The 25,608-nt window shown below is 42.4% G+C and overlaps 1 protein-coding gene across 3 annotated transcripts in view; it reads left to right on the forward strand.

Annotated features, from left to right (window-relative positions):
- ADGB (androglobin) overlaps positions 1-25,608 on the forward strand; it is a 226,004-nt gene that overhangs the window by 159,449 nt on the left and 40,947 nt on the right. For all 3 annotated transcript variants that reach the window (XM_048844305.2, XM_048844306.2, XM_048844307.2), the window contains 3 exons: positions 2,837-3,024; positions 4,843-5,027; positions 17,665-17,861. In XM_048844305.2, the coding sequence (XP_048700262.2) occupies positions 2,837-3,024; positions 4,843-5,027; positions 17,665-17,861 (570 nt within the window). The remainder of the gene's footprint in view (positions 1-2,836; positions 3,025-4,842; positions 5,028-17,664; positions 17,862-25,608) is intronic.

Raw genomic sequence — 25,608 nt, forward strand, 5'->3', positions numbered from 1 at the left:
AAAGACAAAATCTTTTTTTCTAAAATCTGGTGCATAGGATAAAATTTGCAGGCTAGCCTTTCTCAATAATTCTTAATGCAAAACCATGCATAATGTTGTTTTCCCTCTGCTGCATTCTTTCCAACTCAGCAATGTTTTCTTATTATACAGAAAACAGAATTTTGTATAGTCTTCCAAACATAGCATTGGAAATAGGGGTGTGACAAATCTTCAGTTCATATTTGATTTATGTATAAATACAGTTATGCTATCCCAGGTCCCAACTCATCACCGGCATCCTGTAGGGAACCTCAACTCTCTTTTTTGCACTTCTTACCACAAAAAATTCTTTACCTATTCCTTCCAGTTTGTCTCCCTCCCCACCTTATCTGAGACCCTCTCTGCTTCCCTCCCTTTTGCTTGCAGCCCCCACTGTCAATATGCATATGCAGCAAATAGAAAAGCCAATTATTGTGTATTTAGCCAGATCATCCAGAAAACGTTAATCCATCACATCCCTCCCCCGCTACTCTGAGTGGAGCTAACTTGTACCCATCTATTGTCCACACTAGGGGTTCATACTTCATGCCTCTCCATATCCAGTAGCCCCAACAACCCACTCTCTTTAATGGTCCAGGTATTTTTGCTGTTGCTGAACAAAAAATGAATAAACAATAGTATGCTTATAAAAAAAAAAGTCAAAGGAGTCAGGCTGGTGGTCCAGTAACAACAGAGCACGGGGGATCTGAATTAAGAGCAGCAGGGAGTGATAGGATACATCCCCTTGGGAAAGGAGCACCTTGTATCACTCCCTAGCAGTCCTCTCTGGCTGCCTGGAGGAGCAGTATTGTCCTCCAAGGTAAGGAGCATCCAGCCGCACTCACCCAAGGGAAGGTCATCACAACATGGGGACTTTGGGAGGTGGGACTGAATTCATTTAGGGTGGTATTTTCAAAAGTGTACAGCGTTGGCCTAAACTCTACTCTCATTAAAGCCAATGCTAAAGCTCCCATTGACTTCAATGGAAGCAGATTTAGGTAAACAACTGGATGCTTTTGAAAAATCACACACCTTCAAAGCATACATAGATGTTTAAGTAGTGGGGAAACTGGTGCTATCCCTCTGAAACAGTCTGTCTCTTAAGTGATCCAAGTCTTCTGAGCGAGTTCCCGCTAAAGTGCAACCCCAATTATCCAAACAACTCAAAAGACCCAAAAATTATGTAAAATTGAGGAGGCAGGATTATACACATAAAGGAGGGAGAGCTTTCAGAGCTGGAGGGAGAGAAACAGGGAAATAAAGAAAAAAGATTTTAAAAAAAGAAAATGGGGTGGGGAAAGTGTGGGAAAGAAGGGACCAAAGGGTTTCTGTATTGTTTTTAGACATTCATTTAAGTAGTCACAGTCATTTTTTGTATCTGTTTCTTTTCATTTAAATTATTCATATTTGAAAGAAAATATCAGTATAATAATAGCTTGAGGATGTTGCCATAATTCACAGCTTTGCCAATTTAAATGGAACAGAAGCAAATTTTTCTGTTCTATGGAGGTATATTTTTATTATGTAACATTTATATTGCATTAGCAACCAAGGCCCCTGTTAAGATAATGGTGCTGGGCATTGTACAAACATATTATATGAAGAAGTTCCTACCCTAAGTTCTTAACAATTTATTAAAATATCCTATTTTTATGTCAGTGAAGATGATTTCCTTTCCTCTGCATTGTTCAATCTAGACCACAGAAATCTGTAGCTCTACAGTCAGTGTTATATAACATTTTAGAACTGGCTATAACCCTTCTCTCCTCTGCTTTCACAACCTCCTTCCTACCTCAAATCCTCCGTTCTCTATATTGCATCAGGCATATATCCATTCCACCCTTCACTAGTTCTCATCCAAGTTTTATAGCTTATACTGTGAAACAGTATTTGCCTTTCATGGTACATTCCCCACCCCCGCCCCATTTTACCTATATTAGATAACACCAGAGTTCTGAGTTCTGGTCAGTCTGAGGTTAATCTAAAAATGTTTTATCGGAATTTTACATTATTTTATACACTGATGTCAATTTTTATGGTAATGGTGCCATTTGATGTCAGTATTTAGCTTCAAACAAGGTAAAGTTAAAGCATAATTTCTGGGGAATGGTGCTGAAAATACAGCTCACTGATGTTTCCCTGTCTCTGCCCCATGGGGTGAGAGGGGGTCCAAACTCAAAAGCATCACTGAAATTTAAATTTGATGTGTCTTGCTCATAATTCAGAGTGAAATTTCTCAACTTGTGAAATAACCTTTAGTTCTTCCTCCAGTGTATCTACTTCCATTTATAATAAATGTTGGGATGGAGGGAGAGAACAAAGGCATACTTTAGAGAAAGAAAATTAACTGTATTTGCAATCATCGTTCTTGCTATTGAATTAATATGGATGGCGCTCAGATACTGCAGCAGTATAAAACCCTAAGATAAAGAAATAAGTGGCAGTTCATCACACAAGTATAATGCAAAAGAAGAGAACAAAATCAGAATAAACATCAGTCATGTTAATCATGGGGAGAGTTATCATAAGAATTATGGACATGCTGCAATAATGTTTAAGATTTGATTAATATTTTCCAAATTGGATTTTGCATAATGACTTGTCATTTAAAATTTTACCCAATATAAATGATGTTACCAAGGTATTCACTATGGGTTCCTTAAGGTACGGTAGGATCATAAGAGAGCCATAGTACTGCCACATCAGGAGTGGTATTGATAAGTGTTTGCCCTCTGTGGGTACACAATATTTGTTGTAAGTGCATCATTTTTAGTGATGGTCATATCTAATGAAAAATGACATGTTTTTCTGTTTTCAGAAAGGGTACACGTTCATGGCTGAAGCACTTACTGGTGACTTACCTGTGGCAGCTGGGAAATGGAGACTACGTCTCATTGGTTCCCATAATCCACTCCCCGTTCTCTCTCGTGATGCTGTAAACAATTTCTATTCCACTAAGGAAATTAAAGACTATTATATACCCAATGACAAACACATTGTATTCAGGTAAATTTTGGAAGGAGAACAATTTAAATGTCACTTTTTATATAACACTACTCGTGGAAAATTGTATTCTTTTTGGAAGAAAAATGCTTTCAAGCAAACAGGAAAGATATACTTGAATTTTACAGGTTTCAGAGTAACAGCCGTGTTAGTCTGTATTCGCAAAAAGAAAAGGAGTACTTGTGGCACCTTAGAGACTAACCAATTTATTTGAGCATAAGCTTTCGTGAGCTACAGCTCATGCTCAAATAAATTGGTTAGTCTCTAAGGTGCCACAAGTACTCCTTGAATTTTACAGGCAATTATGTTTATTCAATATGAAAGTCAGACTTGAACATTTCCCCAGAGTAGGGTTTAGTTTTCTAAAATATTGCCACTAGTTAAGGCAGATGTGGGGTGGGGTGTCCTTGTAAAGGAACATTACATTTAATTAATTACTTTGAAATAATAATATAATATTTTGCACTTAAGTACCATGGATCTCAGAAAACTATATAAACTTTAATAAGTTAAACTTCATAATCCCCTTGTGAGATAGGTTAGCATTCTAATGTACATTTTGCAAATGGGGAAACTAAGGCACAGAATTGGTTGGCTCCAGTCAGCGAGAAAGATGGGAAGAGAATCACGACTCCTTACCCTAGGTCCCTTGCTCTAACTACCAGACACATTCCCATCCTATAGTATTGTCAGGCAAGTTTCATTTGATTGTAAATTATACACATTTGATTAGAGCACACATATTATTTTAGAACAGCATATTCTATATCAACATAAGCAATTATTTGAGTTTGTAATTTTTTTTCAATGGACTAAAATGATTTTGGGCCAGATCCTGAGCTGGCATAAATAGCCAAGGTTCATTGAAGTCAAAGGAGCTATGCCAATTTACCCCAGCTGATTAACTGGCTCTTGGTTCAGGTCTGTGAGCAGATACCTGTTCAAACTTGTAAATACAGCAGTATTTAACAAATAGCAAAAAAAATTTACTAGTATTATATAATCTACTGGTTTTGTTACTGTATACATGTTTCAGTTATTAAATGTGGAGGTGAAAGCTCTATTAAAACAGGTTTGGACTATTCACATGTCTGAAGATAAGCACACTCATAGACTTTGCAGGATCTAACTTTTATACATGTTTCTTGATAGAGCAGTATTATAACTTTTCACACCAAGGTCTGAAATCAGTGGGATTACTCATGGAGTAAAGGACTACTGACCATGAGTAAAGGTGGCAGAATCAGTCCCAACAGAAATAAAGATAGTTAAATTCCAGAAAAACTTGAAATGGAAATATAATAAATACTTGCTAACAGTGCCGTGCCTTGAGCAGTTTCCCCTTTTTCTCTTGTCTATGCTCCTTCAAAAAAATTTTAATTTTTAAAATATGTTCATATGCTTATGTGTCTAGATATTCTTTGCCTATCGCTAGTGCATATCCATAGTTGCTGACTTTTTTTTAAACGTACATTATCCTATCTTTTTACTTTGTTTGCTTTGGTAAACCTAAGAATTTTGAACCTGGGAAAGAGGGGGGGAAGGGTTTCATACTGAAAGTTGTGATACAACTTCAGCTAATTCATGGTGGTTTGAACAACAACAAAAATGTTGTTTTAGTTGCATCTGGTGACTTTCAACTCGAGGCTTAGTGTCTTGAGCTCCAGTTCAGGAAACAATTTAAGCATGTGCTAAGCCCATCCCAATGATTTAAGTATGTGGTTTTTTGAATGAAGATGTTTTTCTTAATTGGGTTTTAGAGGTTCTAACAATGAACAATCTGGTTGTTGTTTATGTTGTTGGAATTTTTCTCCTCTTTAGGTATGCAGTAAAAGTCACAGCATCACACATTGCTACAGTGCAGGTACAAACCTCTAAATCAGATGTGTTCATTAAATTGCAAGTCCTGGATAGTGAGGAGGAAATTGTGAGCACTGTTGGAAAGAGCCATGCTGTCATCCCTGCATTTAATTTCTTATGTACTGAAAGGCCTTTAAGTTCTCAGTGTAAGTATTTATTTTGCATTTCAAGAGGAATATGCATTCTAATAATGGCTTTAAGTAAGAAATAACCTTTAAAACACACACAGGAACTATGATTTTTTCCCAATTTTTCCATGAATTATGTCATTTCCCTCATTTCATTGTGAATTTCAGCTCTCTTCTACGCTCCGCTCTGACATGGGGGCCAGGAATGCAGGATCATGCTTGGTGGCCCCAGGGAGAGTTGGAGGTGAGGCTGGTTGCATAGTTGCCTGGCATTACTATTGCCTGTGACTTTTGCCTTAATTTTCTGACTCATCTATGAGTAATTTGGATTTATGCCATAATTAATGCAGATCCTTAGTTCTAAGATTTTTATGTGGACACATTTCCCTTATTAGTGGGAACTGAGATATATTCTCTTCTCAAATCTTGTTCTTACCATTTGATCTTCAGAGATTAAAACATAGGCATTCTTTTGTTCATTAGTCTAGAAAATACCTCTTGACAAGCATTATTTTTAATCCCTGGCTCTTTCTCCACTGCTCCCCTACAACCTTCTTCAGGAAAATAGAGGATTCTGAAGGAACTACTAATAGTGCCAGATTTATAGAAGGCATAAATAACCATAACAATATTGACAGCTCATTATTATGCCAACAGAAATATTGAGAAAAAGTTATCTCAGAGGGCACATTCCAATTTATAGAGAATATCCTTTGGGACTAAATTTAATTGTCATTTACTGTACCTACACACTCTCTCTCTCATCTTTTATCTGAATAATTTTGTCTCAGACTGAAAAATTTTTATGTTTGTTTAGCTTGTTTTCTTTCCTATTAATTTTATTACCACTAGCCATATCTACACTTTAGTAGGCCTTTTCATTTTTTCCATAACAGCTTTTAAATATTGGAAGTAAAAAACTGAACGAAATTTGTGTCAGCTCTTGCAAATGTAGCATCTGGCTTTCTTCCTGAACTAGTAGATTGACATTTGATTCTTAACTGCTGTTTAATTTTATTGTTGTGGAGTAATAATTATGGTTAAATTCATATCAGGTATGTATTTGTTAAGCATATTTCAGACACTTTCACTACTGTGCTCAGGCAATTTCAATTCAGATGAAATATACTATACCTATTACATTCTTAATATATCTAACAGTCTATAAAGGGTTTATATCAATGTGCTTTCCAATCTCAGCATTGCTTGTTTAGTCTTCATTTGTTTTCCTGTTATCCGTGTGTTTTCTAACCATGTTGTTTGCAATTTGCTTACAAGATCTACATACAGGACTGAAGTTTACAGAAGCACATATAGATATTTCTGTGTAATCCCATTCTCTGTAGGGTTTACTCCCCTACATGTTTTCTTCAAATATATGCAATAATACAGCAGTGATTAATTCAAAGCAAACAGCTAACTCAACTACTACAAAAAGAAAAGGAGTACTTGTAGCACCTTAGAGACTAACCAATTTATTTGAGCATGAGCTTTCGTGAGCTACAGCTCACTTCATCAGATCAGTATGATCTGATGAAGTGAGCTGTAGCTCACGAAAGCTCATGCTCAAATAAATTGGTTAGTCTCTAAGGTGCTACAAGTACTCCTTTTCTTTTTGCGTAATACAGACTAACACGGCTGTTACTCTGAAACCTGTCAACTACTACACTTACACATAGCACTATGTATCAGTGTTGAAATTTTAACAGAAATAAACCTTTATATGAAGGGTCTAATACCAATAATCCTCTTGCAATCAGTCAGTTTCTACCTCTCTATCAGCATATTAGCAGTTTGAGGCAAAGACAAATCATTCAACTACTGGTGTTTTTTCTGTAAAATTATTGCTTTGGTACTGATCAAAATGGTGTGTCTTCATGCATTTGTCTCCAGTAGTTTTGCCCAGATGGCTCTGTAGTGAAATGAATGTTTTTTTTTTCATAACTTTAATTTATCTTTCATAAATTACCAATAATACATAAGAAAAATATCTGATTTCATCAGAACAAATGTAGACATTTCTGATTACTGTCTGCATTACACTTTAGTATCCTCAAAATGAAGACTACTAAAATTCAGCAAAAATACATTGTAATCCCAAATTTTATTTCTCCCTTAAACTAATGTCATTGATTTTAATGCGTGCTGTGGAGAATGTAGAATGTAAAATCTGTAACAATTTTATGATTGCATGACCTCGCTATTAAAATAGTCAATGTAGAGCTCCATGGATTATTTGACTGTCAGAATGTATTGATTGATTCAGTTCATTAGTGGGCAGTTGGAAAAACAAGTAGGAAGGCCACACAATAGCCTGCATAAAGAATACCTCTGCAAACACTTGAAAGACAATACCAAGCTATCAGCTGAGAAGATGTGACTTTTAGGCTCCAACAAAGTTATATGGTTACTTGGCCAAGGCCATGAGCCTAGAGATCAAAAGGATCCGTTAAAATGTCCCTCCTGAAGAAAGGAAGGGAGAGTGAGTTGTCAGCAGCTGCTTGAGGGGAGATGATGACAGAGAGCTACCAAAAAAGGGAAAGTCTGCAGCAGGACTGTCTGTCCCTCCTGGCCCAGAGGTGGGGGTACCTGGTCTCACAACTGAGGGCAACTGTACCTGTATTCCCCCTCCATGGTCCACCAAAAGCACCCATTCTTAGGCTTCTGGCTCTTCAACCATCATGTCTCTTGGGCAGAGACATGCATCTGCTAATCCCCACAAGGGTATTTCCAGGCTGCACAGTTCCCTGCCTACCCTCTGAATTCCCCAGCATGTCAGTCTTTGTCTTCCTTCCTCACAGGCTAGAAACAGCGTAATTGTCAACAGTTAAGTTGCCACTAAAACCGTTACACAGAAAACATATAAAAAATAAAAGAACCTACATGCATGCTAATCAGCTTACCAGAAATCGCCCAACTCCAAGAAGGGCTGTGGGAGGTGAACAGTCTTTCAGACCCCACCAAGGGGTTTCTCTGTGGTCACAAGTTCATGACAGTTGATCATGAGAGATGATCATCATTGGTACCCGAGAAAGAGGCATTGGAAATTGGACTCAGTAATGGGATCTTCAGAGGATAAGCACTTCTAAAGACCCAGGAAGGCGTTCAAGGAGGAAGCACGCCCCAGAGCACACCTCTAAACAGGGACACCTTCGAGAGACTAGGACTCCTCTTGTCAAGATTCCTTCCCTGCTCTGAACTCTAGGGTACAGATGTGGGGACCTGCATGAAAGACCCCCTAAGCTTATTCTTACCAGCTTAGGTTAAAAACTTCCTCAAGGTACAAACTTTGCCTTGTCCTTGAACTCTATGCTGCCACCACCAAGTGTTTTAAACAAAGAACAGGGAAAGGGACCACCTAGAGACATCTTCCCCCAAAAATATCCCCCCCAAGCCCTACACTCCCTTTCCTGGAGAAGGCTTGATAATAATCCTCACCAATTTGTACAGGTGAACACAGACTCAAACCCTTGGATCTTAAGAACAATGAAAAATCAATCAGGTTCTTAGATTCATAGATATTTAGGTCAGAAGGGACCATTATGATCATCTAGTCTGACCTCCTGCACAACGCAGGCCACAGAATTTCACCCACCATTCCTGCGAAAAACCTCTCACCTATGTCTGAGCTATTGAAGTCCTCAAATTGTGGTTTAAAGACTTCAAGGAGCAGAAAATCCTCCAGCAAGTGACCCATGCCCCATGCTACAGAGGAAGGCGAAAAACCTCCAGGGCCTCTTCCAATTTGCCCTGGAGGAAAATTTCTTCCCGACACCAAATATGGCGATCAGCTAAACCCTGAGCATAATGGCAAGATTCACCAGCCAGATACTACAGAAAATTCTTTCCTGGGTAACTCAGATCCCACCCCATCTAATATCCCATCACAGGCCATTGGACCTATTTACCATGAATATTTAATTACCAAAACCATGTTATCCCATCATACCATCTCCTCCATAAACTTATCGAGTTTAATCTTAAAGCCAGATAGATCTTTTGCCCCCACTGCTTCCCTTGGAAGGCTATTCCAAAACTTCACTCCTCTGATGGTTAGAAACCTTCGTCTAATTTCAAGTCTAAACTTCCCAATGACCAGTTTATATCCATTTGTTCTTGTGTCCACATTGGTACTGAGCTTAAATAATTCCTCACCCTCTCCGGTATTTATCCCTCTGATATATTTATAGAGAGCAATCATATCTCCCCTCAACCTTCTCTTAGTTAGGCTAAACAAGCCAAGCTCCTTGAGTCTCCTTTCATAAGACAAGTTTTCCATTCCTCGAATCATCGTAGTAGCCCTTCTCTGTACCTGTTCCAGTTTGAATTCATCCTTCTTAAACATGGGAGACCAGAACTGCACACAGTATTCCAGGTGAGGTCTCACCAGTGCCTTGTATAACGATACTAAAACTGCCTTATCCCTACCGGAAATACCTCTCCTGATGCATCCCAAGACCGCATTAGCTTTTTTCACGGCCATATCACATTGGCAGCTCATAGTCATCCTATGATCAATCAATACTCCAAGATCCTTCTCCTCCTCCGTTACATCTAATTGATGCGTCCCCAGCTTATAACTAAAATTCTTGTTATTAATCCCTAAATGCATGACCTTACACTTCTCACTATTAAATTTCATCCTATTACTATTACTCCAGTTTACAAGGTCATCCAGATCCTCCTGTAGGATATCCCTGTCCCTCTCTAAATTGGCAATACCTCCCAGCTTTGTATCATCCGCAAACTTTATTAGCACACTCCCACTTTTTGTGCCCAGGTCAGTGATAAAAAGATTAAATAAGATTGGTCCCAAAACCGAACCTTGAGGAACTCCACTGGTAACCTCCCTCCAGCCTGACAGTTCACCTTTCAGTAGGACCTGTTGTAGTCTCCCCTTTAACCAATTCCTTATCCACCTTTCAATTTTCCTATTGATCCCCATCTTATCCAATTTAACTATTAATTCCCCATGTGGCACGGTATCAAACGCCTTACTGAAATCTAGGTAAATTAGATCCACTGTGTTTCCTTTGTCTAAAAAATCTGTTACTTTCTCAAAGAAGGAAATCAGGTTGGTTTGGCACTATCTACCTTTTGTAAAACCACGTTGTATTTTGTCCCATTTACCATTGACTTCAATGTCCTTAACTACCTTCTCCTTCAAAATTTTTTCCAAGACCTTGCATACTACAGATGTCAAACTAACAGGTCTATAGTTACCCGGATGACTTTTTTTCCCTTTCTTAAAAATAGGAACTATGTTAGCAATTCTCCAATCATACGGCACAACCCCTGAGTTTACAGATTCATTCAAAATTCTTGCTAATGGGCTTGCAATTTCATGTGCCAATTCCTTTAATATTCTTGGATGAAGATTATCTGGGCCCCCCGATTTAGTCCCATTAAGCTGTTTGAGTTTTGCTTCTACCTCAGATATAGTAATATCTACCTCCATATCCTCATTCCCATTTGTCATGCTACCATTATCCCTAAGATCCTCTTTAGCCTTATTAAAGACTGAGGTTCTTAAAAGAAGAATTTTAATTAAAGAAAAGGTAAAAGAATCACCTCTGTAAAATCAGGATGATAAATACCTTACAGGGTAATCAGATTCAAAACAGAGAATCCCTCTAGGCAAAACCTTAAATTACAAAAAGACACAAAAACAGGAATATACATTCCCTCCAGCACAGCTTATTTTACCAGCCATTAAACCAAAGAAAATCTAACGCATTTTCTAACTAGATTACTTACTAATTTAACAGGAGTTGGAAGGCTGCATTCCTGATCTGTTCCCAGCAAAAGCATCACACAGACAGACCAAACCCTTTGTTCCCCCGCCTCCAGATATGAAAGTATCTTGTCCCCTCATTGGTCATTTTGGGTCAGGTGCCAGTGAGGTTACCTTAGCTTCTTAACCCTTTACAGGTGAAAGGATTTTGCCTCTGGCCAGGAGGGATTTTATAGCACTGTATACAGAAAGGTGGTTACCCTTCCCTTTATATTTATGACCCCCTCCTCAACGTGAACAAGTCCACACTTTTACCGACCCAAAGAATAGACTTCATCGGGGCAGTGCTGGACTCAGTACAGGCCAGAGAAATACTGCCAGAGTCCAAATTTCAAGCAATGACAGATATTATCCAGACTCTCAGGCGGTACCCCACCACAACTGCAAGGAGATGCCTGAGCCTCGTTGGTCACATGGCAGCCTGCACCTATGTGTCAGGCATGCCATACTGAGACTCAGGCCACTCTAGGCATGGCTCGCCTCAACTTATCGCCCAGGTTGAGACAGTTTGGACTTGGTAGTGACAGTACTGGAGCGAGTTCTATAATCCCTTCGCTGGTGGCTAGGCCCCTGCACAGTCCACGAAGGACTCCCATTCAGAACCCCTCAACCCTCCATGACCCTAGTAATGGACACATCAGCTCTGGGTTGGGGGACCACCTAGGAGACCTACAGACACAGGGTCAGTGGTCGCAGGTCGAGCTTTCACTCCACATCAACATCAAGGAGCTCAGAGCTGTGTGTCTAGCCTGCCAGACCTTCCAGTCCAGAATGCAGGGTCAGTGCGTGGCGGTGATGGCTGACAATACCATGTGACGAAGTGGGACTGTTCTTAATGTTTCCTCTGAATAGTGTGGGGGTGCCTCAGTTTCCCCTAGGCAGTTCTTAAGTATCTAGGGGGTGGGGTAAGGGTGTATGATCATTGCAGAGCCCTAGAGGGCAGGTGTGTGCAGGGGTCTGGACACAGAGAATGGCCGACACCCTGTTTCCTGGCAACTAATGGCCTGGGCCCTTCCCCCCCTGCAAGGTGAGAGCTAAAGGGTTGGAGAACAAAGGAATCAGGTGACCACCTGGCCCGGGAAAGGAACAAAGCCCAGAGGAGGAGGGGCTGGAGGGGGTTTTCAGTTTGGGGCTGGCTGGGACATGGAGTGAAGTGCAGACGTGGTTGTCTGGCTCACTGCCCCCCAAAATGGACCCAGCTGAGGGGTCCCGTTCTCTGCACCTGCAAGCTCTGTTTTAGACCATGTTCCTGTCGTCTAATAAACCTTCTGTTTTACTGGCTGGCTGAGAGTCACGTCTGACTGCGAAGTTGGGGTGCAGGACCCTCTGGCTTCCCCAGGAGCCCCGCCTGAGCGGACTCACTGGGGGGAAGCGCACGGAGGGGCAGAGGATGCTGAATGCTCCGAGGTCAGACCCAGGAAGGTGGAAGCTGTGTGAGCTGTGTGTCCTGCAGACAGGCTGCTCCCAGAAAGGCGACTGCCCCAGAGTCCTGACTGGCTTCATGGGGAGCAGTTCCAGAGCATCGCCCAGGGACTCCGTGACATACCAACACCATGTTTTACATAAACAAGCAGGGCAGAGTCCACTCCTCCCCTCTCTGTCGGGAAGCTCTCCAGCTGTAGGATTTTTGTATAGGATGCCTCCAGGGAATGGAGTGGGCTATCTCCCTGGAATATGGAATGAACTTGCAGACCACCTCAGCAGGTTGTTTCACAACCACGAGTGGTCCATCGATCCGGACGTCATACATTCCACCTTCCAAAGGTGGGGGTTTCCCCGGTTAGATCTTTTGCCACCAGGAGCAACAGGAAGTGTCCAACATTTCTGGTCTTTCCAAAAACACAGTCCAGGCTCTATCGTGGACATGTTCATGCTACCCTGGGGAGACGGTCTAATGTATGCCTTCCCGCTGATGCCACTTGTCCACAAGGTGCTGCTCAAGATCCACAGGGACAAAGCGGATGTAATTCTGCTGGCTGCAGCGTGGCCACATCAATGTTGGTACACCACGCTTCTGCAGCAGTCAATGGATGCCCTGATCACACTACCGCTCTACCCCAATCTGATCACACAGGACCATAGTTGCCTCCTTCAACTGGACCTCCAGTCCCTCCATCTCATGGCTTGGAAGCTTCATGGTTAAACCCAATGGAGCTCCAAAGCACGGAATCGGTGAGGGCAGTGTTGCTTGGTAGCAGGAAAACTTCCACCAGGGCCACTTACCTAGCTAAGTGGAAAAGGTTCTCATAGAATCATAGAATCATAGAATATAAGGGTTGGAAGGGACCCCAGAAGGTCATCTAGTCCAACCCCCTGCTCAAAGCAGGACCAATTCCCAGTTAAATCATCCCAGCCAGGGCTTTGTCAAGCCTGACCTTAAAAACCTCTAAGGAAGGAGATTCTACCACCTCCCTAGGTAACGCATTCCAGTGTTTCACTACCCTCTTAGTGAAAAAGTTTTTCCTAATATCCAATCTAAACCTCCCCCACTGTAACTTGAGACCATTACTCCTCGTTCTGTCATCTGATACCATTGAGAACAGTCTAGAGCCATCCTCTTTGGAACCCCCTTTCAGGTAGTTGAAAACAGCTATCAAATCCCCCCTCATTCTTCTCTTCTGCAGGCTAAACAATCCCAGCTCCCTCAGCCTCTCCTCATAACTCATATGTTCCAGACCCCTAATCATTTTTGTTGCCCTTCGCTGGACTCTCTCCAATTTATCCACATCCTTCTTGAAGTGTGGGGCCCAAAACTGGACACAGTACTCCAGATGAGGCCTCACCAATGTCGAATAGAGGGGAACGATCACGTCCCTCGATCTGCTCGCTATGCCCCTACTTATACATCCCAAAATGCCATTGGCCTTCTTGGCAACAAGGGCACACTGCTGACTCATATCCAGCTTCTCGTCCACTGTCACCCCTAGGTCCTTTTCCGCAGAACTGCTGCCTAGACATTCGGTCCCTAGTCTGTAGCTGTGCATTGGGTTCTTCCGTCCTAAGTGCAGGACCCTGCACTTATCCTTATTGAACCTCATCAGATTTCTTTTGGCCCAATCCTCCAATTTGTCTAGGTCCTTCTGTATCCTATCCCTCCCCTCCAGCGTATCTACCACTCCTCCCAGTTTAGTATCATCCGCAAATTTGCTGAGAGTGCAATCCACACCATCCTCCAGATCATTTATGAAGATATTGAACAAAACCGGCCCCAGGACCGACCCTTGGGGCACACCACTTGATACCGGCTGCCAACTAGACATGGAGCCATTGATCACTACCCGTTGAGCCCGACAATCTAGCCAGCTTTCTACCCACCTTGTAGTGCATTCATCCAGCCCATACTTCCTTAACTTGCTGACAAGAATACTGTGGGAGACCGTGTCAAAAGCTTTGCTAAAGTCAAGAAACAATACATCCACTGCTTTCCCTTCATCCACAGAACCAGTAATCTCATCATAGAAGGGTCTCATCACATCATGCTGGTGTGAGCAGCGCCACGTACCTCCACTTCAGGCATCTACACTGTTCATCCTGGAGTATCTTCTGCATCTGAAGCAGCAAGGTTTGGCAGGATCATCCATCAGGGTACACCTTGCAGCCATCTCAGTATTCCACCGGGAGAGTTGGGGAGCTCGGTATTCACCAGCCCTATGGTGGGCTGTTTCCTGAAAGGCATGGAAGGGCTATATCCACAGTCCCGACTGCTGGTACCTGCTTGGGATCTCAATCTGGTTCTCTTTAGACTAATGGGCGCCCCATTCGAACCACTGGCTACATGCTCCCTCTTGTATCTCTCGTGGAAGGTGGCATTCCTGGTTGCCATCACATCAGCCAGGAGGGTGTCCGAGTTAAAAGCGCTAATCTCCGATCCCTTCCCCACACAATCTTCCATAAGGACAAAGTACAACTCAGGCTGCACCCAGCCTTCCTGCCCAAGGTGGTATCCCGATTCCACATTGACCAAGACATTTTTCTACCAGTCTTCTATCCCAAGCTCCATGCTAATGTGCAGGAACAGAGGCTTCACTCATTAAAGTCCTGAGAGCGCTAGCATTCCTCATCGAGTGCACAAAGCCTTTCAGGAAGTCAAACCAACTGTTTGTAGTTGTGGCAGACCAGATGAAGGAGCTTCTGGACTGCACCATGGACTGCATCTGTACCTGCTATGACTTCACCAAAGTCCAGCCCCGGTTATTGTGGCCCACTCGACACAAGTTCAGGCATTGTCAGCCGCTTTCCTGGCCCAGGTGCCCGTCCAGAAGATCTACAGAGCGGCAACCTGGTCTTCGGTGCACACATTTACTACCCACTCTGCCAGCACCCAGCATGCTAGTGATGATGCAGCTTTCGGCAAGGCAGTTCTCCAATCAGTGATTCCTTAACTCCGACCCCACCTCCATGGGAGAGCTTGGGAGTCGCCTGATTGGAATCTACGTGAAGAAGCACTTGAAGAAGAAAAAACGGTTACTCACCTTCTTGTAACTGTTGTTCTTTGAGATGTGTTGTTCACATCCATTTCAATACCCACCCTCCTTCCCCTCTATCATAGTAGCCGGCAAGAAGGAACTGAAGTGAGTCAGATCGGCAGGGTCACGTATTGACCACCATGAAGGCACCACTCCAGGGGCTCCCTAGCCAACCCGATAGGAGCTGCTAAGGGAAAAGGTTTCCGACAGCTGTGCACGCACACCTGATTGGAATGGACATGAACAACACATCTCAAAGAACAACAGTTACAGGAAGGTGAGTAACCATTTTTTTACAAATGGTGACCAACACCTCCCTCTGCATCCACAGCCGCCGGTTCATCAAGGCAGGTGGCATCTTCCAAGAGATCGTTTTGAAGGGCAGCTCAAGAGAAGTCTGAGAGTTCCAAGAGGGCCCTCTTTTTCTTGTATAATTTTTGCAAACCACTTGTCCCACTTCCATCATGCTTGGGCCCATATTATACATATCAGTAAGTTCTAAGCATGGTGGAAGTGGGATATGCACTCCATTTTATTTCTAGCCCCCATCCCGCCCCCTGTCAGGGACCCCTCTCACGAGGCAGCGTTACTGCAACATCTGTAATTGCTTCTCCTTGTAGGAGTTATAGATCCCGGAGTTGCAGATCCTGGTACTTCCTGATCCCGAAGGCAAAAGGGGGGTCTCAGGCCTATTTTAGATCTAAGACGGTTAAACCAGTTCATGAAAAAAAACAAAATTCCAGGTGGTCACTCTAGCTTCCATTATTACTTTTCTGGGAGCTGGGGAGCTGGTATGCTGCTCTTGACTTAAGGGACTCCTACTTTCATACGAAGTTTATCATGGCCACAGAAAATTTCTGAGATTCACCATCAACAGCCATCATTATCTGTTCACAGTCGTCCCCTTTGGTCTCTCAGCTCACCCACATGTATGGTAGTGGGAGCAGCATTCCTTCGGAGAATAGGGGTCCATGTATTCTCTTATCTGGATGACTGGCTGATAAAATGTTAAGCCAACTCACAGGTGGTGTCCATTATTTGCATAATCCAGTCCACCTTCGATGTGTTAGGCCTCCTGATCAACTCAGACAAGTCAGTCCTGGCTCCAGTACAGAAAATACAATTTATTGGAGCAGTCCTGGGCTCAAGGATGGCCAGAGCTTTATTACCTCAGACAAGATCGCATACAATGCGGAGCCCATTGTGGACTTAAAGGCTTATCCTCTCATGATGGTGAGAAGCTGTTTAAAGTTGCTGGGGCACATGGAAGCATGCATTTATGTGGTCCGGTATGGCAGACTGCACCTCAGATTCCTTCAGGTCTGGATGGCAGAAGTATGTTCTCCGAAAAAGCATTGCATAGACATCTTAGTGCAAGTATCAAGTGACATCATCTCCCCTCTAGATTGATGGTTAGATCCAACTAATGTATGCAGGGGAGCTCCTTTCACCCCCACCTCAGCACTCTCTTTCTTTAGTCAGAGATGCCTCAGACTTGGGTTGGGAGGCTCACCTGGGACACCTATAGATGCAGGGTCTCTGGTCGCCCCAAGATCTCAGTCTGCCTATAAACATCAGAGAGCTGTAGGCTGTCTGTTTAGCATTCCTTCCTTGCATCAGGGGAAGGAGCTTATTGGTTCTGACCAACAATGCAAACACCATGTTTTATGTAAACAAGCTGGGAGGGGCTCAATCCTTACTGCTCTGTCAGGAAGGAATACTGCTCTGGGCCTTCTACATCAGCAACTCTGTACTTCTGAAAGAGGCCCACGTCCTGGGGGCTCAGAATACACTGGCAGATCATCTGAACAGGTTGTTTATTAATCCTGAGTGGTTCCTTCACCCAGAAATAGCATATTCTAGCTAGAAAATGGATCTAGCTATGCTTTTCTAACACATCTGAGGATTCAGCCCCTCTGTCAGATAAATAATAAAGAAAAATATTCATGTTGTAATGTTTTACATTTTTCAGAATATCTAAGGCCTATGGACAGGTTGTGGGGAAATAATGACAGTATCATGTTGATCAACCCATCAGTAAACATATGGAGCTGTTGTTATTCTTGCTATTATCAAAAGCATTCTGGAAATAGTGTTCCAGACTAATAATGTTGTAGGATCTTCATGAGATATATTAATTGCCAGATTTAAACAGAGATTTTCACATTGGATATACAACAATGCTTTATCTCCAGAAAAATATCCTTTTGTTGAACTAGAACCATCAAAGCCCAGTCATAGAGTTAATTAGAACCTTGTGAACAGAATGAACTGAGTGAAAATTGACTAAAGTCCCTCTTTCTCTTTACAATATGTGCCTGTGTCCGTTCAGCTGATTCTACTAAATTTGCACAATTCCAGGAACTGAAAGTTGACATTTTTATCTCTCTGCCAGCAAGCAAAGGTCAGATTAGCCAAAGCAGCACAAAGAAGGACTCAGAAACTGGAGGGACCAAAAGAAAAGGAGCTTTAGCATCCCAGAAAGGCATCAAATCTCATAGGCCAGGAAGTGCACTAGAAGGCCAGGCTGTAATAGAAGAAGAGACTGCCATCCTCCCAGCCCTTGAAAAGAATGCTGTAGATCCACAACCGGTAAGAAATTTTAAATCCAAATTTCTGCAAAGATTTTGGAAAAGCACAACAGAAGAGTGGTCCCAATAATTCTTTTATTAAATGTGAAAATCTAATATCCTGATACTGTGTAAACCTTATATTCTCATAGAATGATATAGTTGTTGTTATTTATTTTATTTCTGTAGTGCCACAAATATTTATAGTACTGGCCCTGCTCTGAGGATTTAAAAATCTAAGGCCCCAAATAATAACTGCAAAATAATACAAGTGTGTGCAGAATCCCATTGATTTAACAATGGAACTCTATTTACTCCCCACCTCAGCCCTTTTGCTCCACCCAATATTCTAAATTAACCAGTCCTGTTGTATCTTTCTTCAACCGTCATATTTTTACATACATACCCATGCCAGTATCTTCCTTGGTAACCCAATCTGCCATGCCCTCTGTTTTTTCCTCCTTAGTCTTTTTGTTCAAAACTTACTTTTCTCATGAGGCCTACTCTTCATTCTCATATTCTTTACTATCTGTATTTGTGTATTCATGCATGTGCATATGTTTGAGTGTGTGAAGGAAGAAAGAGGGTTATGTCACAACACACACACACACAACCTCTTCAAGATGCAGTCATCAAAATCTTCACAGCCACATTATCTGATCACTGAAACCATCTCCTTCTGTCATAGAACCACAGATTTTAAGGCCAGAAGGACAATGATTATCATCTAGTCTGACTTCCTGCATAATGCAGGGCAAATAATTTCACCCAGCAATTCCTGCACCGACCACATATCTTGTGGTTGAGCTCACATATATATTTTAGAAAAACATCCTAAAAGCATGAGCCTCTACCACCTGAACTGAAGCAGAGGAGAAATTCTGGTCCCATAGAAGTTAATGGGCAAACTTTCATTCCCTTCAAGAGGGACAGGACTCCACCCCAGATCTCTAAATGGAAATGCATCCACTCCTACTGTCCTGTTTTCCCACCTACTTTGTGACTTGTCTCAGTTTAGGCCTGCTGAGAAAACCCACCTGAGAAATCACAAACTGAGAGATTGCAGGCATACACACTCGATCAGGGGGTGCTTGCAAGAGGTGGGTGCACCTCATTTTACAGGAGTCCATAGTGAACTCAAGGCTGTGTGCTTATGACAGTCTGGCAGAAGACATCTCCAATAATGAGTGATGTGATGGTTTGTGGGTTTAAGTATGTGCATATGTACACACAAATGCAGATGGAGGTACGAAGAGAGGAGGATTAGTTTATATTGGCCTCATGGGAAATGTGTGTCTTGAAGAGAAATGTGAAGGGAGAAAGGATGGAAGCATGGTGGACTGGATTAGGAAAGAGAGTTCCAGTTAGAAAAAGGAGTTACGTGGAAAATGGCGGATGTCCAAGAGCAGGAAAAAGTTATAAGTGAGAGCATCTTGGGTGGAGTAAAGGGAGTGAGCAGGGAATAAAAGTATTGCTAGCAGTGAAGTAATATGAGATTGTTCTGGTGGTGGACTTTGAAAGTAAGAACAAGAAGCTTGAATTTGATTGATTGAGAACAGTTTGAAAAAGCCAGTAACAAGATTTAATTAGGACTGCTGACAAAGGCAGGAAACTTAGATGAGTTTAGCAACTGCATTCTAGATGGACTGGAGAGGTCAGAGGGTGTGTCATGGAAGAAGAGGCTGCAGAAGCTGAGAGGTAAGATTACTGAGGCATGGCTGAGGGTTTTGACAGTGGGGTTAGAGAGGTAAGAATGGATTTTGGAGAATGTGTAGAAGAAATAACAGCCAGATTTGGCAATGCAAAGAGACTTAATGTTCCCTCAAGAATACAACATAGTTTCTGTGCATCAGTTTCTTCATCTGCAAAGTGGTTCAATAATATTTATATACATCAAAACAGTGTTGTGAGACTTGTAAAACAATTAAAGGATGAAAGGCATTATGTAAGTGCTAAGAATTATTATGAGTCCATCACATCAACACCATTTAACATTCTGTATATACACCTAAATTCTCTTATAGTGAAATGAGTTTTTATATGAAAACAATCAGATTCATTACAATCAGAATATTAATTGCATGCTGCAATAATCTGAACAATGTGGGACTTTAAGGTCTTCACTGTAGAGATGTTCACTGTTTCTGAGTACACTAGAAGTGAGTTCCACTGTAATAGATTTGAAGGTACATTTTTAGTTTTCTCCACATAAATTGTGGTTGTTGGTTCTCAGATTTGCCAGCCCAGTAAAACAAAAGATCTCAAGGGCAGAAGATCTATATTTAAGGCATAGACCAGGCACTCGGAAGCTCTTTCTCCATCTCTCCTTCTCCTGACAGTACTCTGAATGTCACACTCTCAGTTGACTGCAGCAGTGGACATCAGACTTAGACATTTCTGCGGCTGCACTTTTCATATGGGATTTATTCCCAAACTTTTGTGGTATTAGATCTGACAGGCTTGCAGGAAGCTGCAGCTGTTACAGAAGGATTGTCTCTTCCATTTTTATTATCAATAGACTTTTCAACATTTCAGCATGATTTACTAGGACAAAGGGGACACAAACACTTGGGACTTGCTTATTTTAACAAGATAAAGCAATATCTGGTTATGTTCTAAGTCTGTTAGGCACCGTGCTCAATAGAGAGTGATGCAAAGTTGCAGCAGCATTGAGCATACAGGGGTAGGGTGGACATGCACACAGCACTGTTCCTTTAGAGAATGTAGTATGCACTCTTCTGTGATACACCAGGGTCTACACATGTGTTTTGGGTAGTTTGCATACTAAGGATTGCTAGCATGCAGCAGTCCATGTGCTGAGGAGAGTAGAAGAGCTGTAGCTCACGAAAGCTCATGCTCAAATAAATTGGTTAGTCTCTAAGGTGCCACAAGTACTCCTTTTCTTCTTGCTGCTATAGTAGCTGCTTAATGGGGATTACAGGTGAAAAGGAGGAAGGCTTATACATCTGTGCAAGTGGCTGAGTACAGACTTGTCCTAGGTGAGTGTTAGGTTTCCCAGAGAGGAACTGTTTTCTTCCTCTTAAGGATTTTTCTTCACTCAGGGTCCATTGGACTTCAGCAGATCTAGTTCTTAGATTCCAACTAAGGGCTCAAAGCTCCTCCCCTCACCCCACCAAAAAAGAAAGTTTTGCTGCTAAATTTTTGATGTTGCAGGATGACTTGTCAATTAAGCATTAATATCTCAAAACAAACGTACGTGGCCTTTACTGGTTAGACTAGAGAAGCACTTCTGACCAATTTCCTGAGCTCACTAGTCTAGAAACACCAAGAAAAACAGAAGTCAGAGCAGAGTCTATCAGAAGCTAAACTCCTAAAATCGAATTTTTAAAAAGCAGAGTGTGATATTTCCCACAGAACAAAATCCCAGTAAGTCCACTTATTATAATTATTAGTTACATTTTTACAACATGAAATCAAGAGTTCAATAGACAGTTCCTAAAGTTTTGTATTTTCCAAGGATCCCAGATACCAAGCATGCAATCATTAGGAGTACTTCACTGGAGTATTGCTCTTCTGCTGCCCTGGAATACAAGAAGGCCTGCCAGGAATTGTAAAATTAAGTTGAACTGTGGTCTGGAAAGCTAGATGGGTAGGATCACAAAGCCCTGTTATTGATGGTCCTTCATTATCTTTCTCTGAGAAAGCGGGACGATCAGCGAGTTATCTTAAGTGCCTATACACAAATGCAAGAAGCCTGGGAAACAAGCAGGAAGAACTGGAAGTCCTGGCACAGTCAAGGAATTATGATGTGAATTATAATTATGATTGGAATAACAGACACTTGGTGGGATAATTCACATGACTGCAGTACTCTCATGGATAGATATAAACTGTTCAGGAAGGACAGGCAGGGCAGAAAAGGTGGGGAAGTTGCATTGTATGTAAGAGAGCAACATGACTGCTCAGAGCTCCAGTATGAAACTGCAGAAAAACTGAGGGTCTCTGGATTAAGTTTAGAAGTGTGAGCAACAAGGGTGATGTCGTGGAGGGAGTCTGCTATAGACCACCAGACCAGGGGGATGAGGTGGATGAGGCTTTCTTTCGCAACTAACGAAACTAACGTTACTAGATCTCAGGCCCTGGTTCTCATGGGAGACTTCAATCACCCTGACATCTGCTGGGAGTGCAATACAGTGGTGCACAGACAATCCAAGAAGTTTTTGGAAAGGGTAGGGGACAATTTCCAGGTGCAAGTGCTGGAGGAACCAACTAAGGGCAAAGCGCTTCTTGACCTGCTGCTCACAAACCAGGAAGAATTAGTAGGGGAAGCAAAAGTGGATGGGAACCTGAGAGGCCGTGACCATGAGATGATCGAGTTCAGGATCCTGACACAAGGAAGAAAGGAGAGCAACAGAATACAGAAAAGCAGACTTTGACTCCCTCAGGGAACTGATGGGCAGGATCCCCTAGGAGAATAACACAAGGGGGAAAGGAGTCCAGGAAAGCTGGCTGTATTTTAAAGAATCCTTATTGAGGTTACAGGAACAAACCATCCCGATGTGTAGAAAGAATAGTAAATATGGCAGGCAACCAGCTTGGCTTAACAGTGAAATCCTTGCTGATCTTAAACACAAAAAAGAAGCTTACAAGAAGTGGAAGATTGGACAAATGACCAGGGAGGAGTATAAAAATATTGCTCAGGCATGCAGGAGTGAAATCAGGAAGGCCAAATCACAGTTGGAGTTGCAGCTAGCAAGAGATGCTAAGAGTAACAAGAAGGGTTTCTTCAGGTATGTTAGCAACAAGAAGAAAGTCAAGGAAAGTGTGGACCCCTTACTGAATGAGGGAGGCAACCTGGTGACAGAGGATGTGGAAAAAGCTAATGTATTCAATCCCTTTTTTGCCTCTGTCTTCACGCACAAGTCCACGGGGCTGGATGCGCTGCATCCGAGAGTGCAAAAGGAGTTGGCGGATGTGATTGCAGAGTCATTGGCCATTTTCTTTGAAAACTCATGGCGATCGGAGGAGGTCCCGGACAACTGGAAAAAGGCTAATGTAGTGCCCATCTTTAAAAAAGGGAAAAAGGAGGACCTGGGGAACTACAGGCTAGTCAGCCTCACCTCAGTCCCTGGAAAAATCGTGGAGCAGATCCTCAAGGAATCAATTCTGAAGCACTTAGAGGAGAGGACAGTGATCAGGAACAGTCAGCATGGATTCACCAAGGCCAAGTCATGCCTGACTAATCTAACTGCCTTCTACGACAAGATAACTGTCTATGTGAATGAGGGGAAAGCAGTGGACATGTTATTCCTTGACTTTAGCAAAGCTTTTGATACGGTCTCCCACAGTATTCTTGCCAGCAAGTTAAAGAAGTATGGGCTGGACGAATGGACTAGAAGGTGGATAGTAAGCTGGCTAGATTGTCGGGCTCAACAGGTAGTGATCAAGGGCTCCATGTCTAGTTGGCAGCGGGTATCAAGTGGAGTGCCCCAAGGGTCGGTCCTGTGGCCAGTTTTGTTCAATATCTTCATAAATGATCTGGAGGATGGCGTGGACTACACCCTCAGCAAGTTTGCAGATGACACCAAACTGGGAGGAGTGGTAGATATGCTGGAGGGTAGGGATAGGATACAGAGGGACCTAGACAAATTAGAGGAGGGCCAAAAGAAATCTGATGAGGTTCAACAAAGACAAGTGCAGAGTCCTGCACTTAGGACGGAAGAATCCCATGCACCACTACAGACTAGGGACCGAGTGGCTAGGCAGCCGTTCTGCAGAAAAGGACCAAGGGGTGACAGTGGACGAGAAGCTGGATATGAGTCAACAGTGTGCCCTTGTTGCCAAGAAGGCCAATGGCATTTTGGGCTGTATAAGTAGGGGCATTGTCAGCAGATCAAGGGACGTGATCGTTCCCCTCTATTCAACGTTGGTGAGGCCTCATCTGGAGTACTGCGTCCAGTTTTGGGCCCCACACTACAAGAAGGATGTGGAAAAATTGGAAAGAGTCCAGCAGAGGGCAACAAAAATGATTAGGGGACTGGAACACATGACTTATGAGGAGAGGCTGACGGAACTGTGATTGTTTAGTCTGCAGAAGAGAAGAATGAGGGGGGATTTGATAGCTGCTTTCAAAAGGGGGTTCCAAAGAGGATGGATCTAGACTGTTCTCAGTGGTAGCAGATGACAGAACGAGGAGTAAAAGGGGGACGTTTAGGTTGGATATTAGGAAAAACTTTTTCACTAGGAGCGTGGTGAAGCACTGGAATGCGTTACCTAGGGAGGTGGTGGAATCTCCTTCCTTTGAGGTTTTTAAGGTCAGGCTTGACAAAGCCCTGGCAGGGATGATTTAGTGGGGATTGGTCCTGCTTTGAGCAGGGGTTTGGACTAGATGACCTCCTGAGGTCCCTGCCAACCCTGATATTCTATGATTCTATGATTCAAGACTTTCTGGGGTAGTGGGGAAATGAAAATAGATACAGAAATTGGGAGCACACTCAGGGACTCCGAATATTTCTTCCAATTGTATGGAAACTTTGATGAATTCCTGAGAGCATTCAAGACTGAAAGCATTTCTATGTACGAGCTTAGTGAGGCTCCTGAAAAGTCCTGTAACCCAGCTATTCTTTAACACCCAAAAGAAGTTTCCCATCCTATCTTGGAGTGATCTGTTTCCAGAATTCTAGAGTGTGCAAATTTAGAAAAGTATGGGGTTCTAATAACATTAAGTTCTTTCTCTTTTACTTTATTTTTATTTATTTATTAGCACCTAGCTCTTATATAGTGTTTGTCATCAGTAAATCCCAAATCACTAATTCCAGCCAAGCAGAATGTCAGAGATGAACTCTTGCTTCTTGTTTGCCAGATTTTTAGTCTTTCTTGCATCCAACAAACACCTCTAGATGTTCCTGTAGTATAGCGTGGGTAAGGAAGGGGGCAAAGCCACTTCCTCTGAGAAACGTGTTCGTGTTCTCTGGCAGAGACAACAGATATTTTCTGGCACATATTTATTATGGATTCCATCTTGAAGCAGGGAATAGAAAGGGATTAAAATATTTTCTATACTTTGCTGAAAAACCCAGTGTCTATTACAGATGTACCTAGCCCAAGATACAGTCTTAGGAAGTCTTCTGACTCTGTTACAATCAAAAATATTTTCTAGGTATATAAGCATTTTCATTCCCAAAGACTTTATGAGATAAACTACTGTCTCATAAGAATGGCCATCCTGGGTCAGACCAATGGTCCATCTAGCCCAGTATCCTGTCTTCCAACAGCGGCCAATGGCAGGTACTTCAGAGGGAATGAACAGAACAGGTAATCATTGAGTGATCCATCCCAAGTTATCCACTCCCAGCTTCTGGCAATCAGAGGCTAGAGACATCCAGAGCATGGGGTTGCATCCCTGACCATGTTGGCTAATAGCCATTGATGGACCTATCCTCCATGAACTTATCTAATTCTTTTTTTAACCCCATTATAGTTTTGGCCTTCACAACATCCCCTGGCAATGAGTTCCACAGGTTGACTGTGCATTATGAGAAGTACTTCCTTGAGTTTGTTTTAAACCTGCTGCCTATTAATTTCGCAGGGTTACCCCTGGTTCTTGTGTTATGTGAAGGAATAAATAACACTTCCTTATTCGCTTTCTCCACACCATTCATGATTCTATAGACCTGTATGATATCCCCTATTAGTAGTCTCTTTTCCAAACTCAAGTCCCAATCTTTTTTCTCTCTCCTCATTTGGAATCTATTCCATACCCTTAATCATTTTTGTTGCCCTTTTCTGTACTTTTTCCAATTCCAATA

The sequence above is a fragment of the Caretta caretta genome, chromosome 3 (genome assembly GCF_965140235.1).
Source record: "Caretta caretta isolate rCarCar2 chromosome 3, rCarCar1.hap1, whole genome shotgun sequence".
Taxonomy (NCBI): domain Eukaryota; kingdom Metazoa; phylum Chordata; order Testudines; family Cheloniidae; genus Caretta; species Caretta caretta.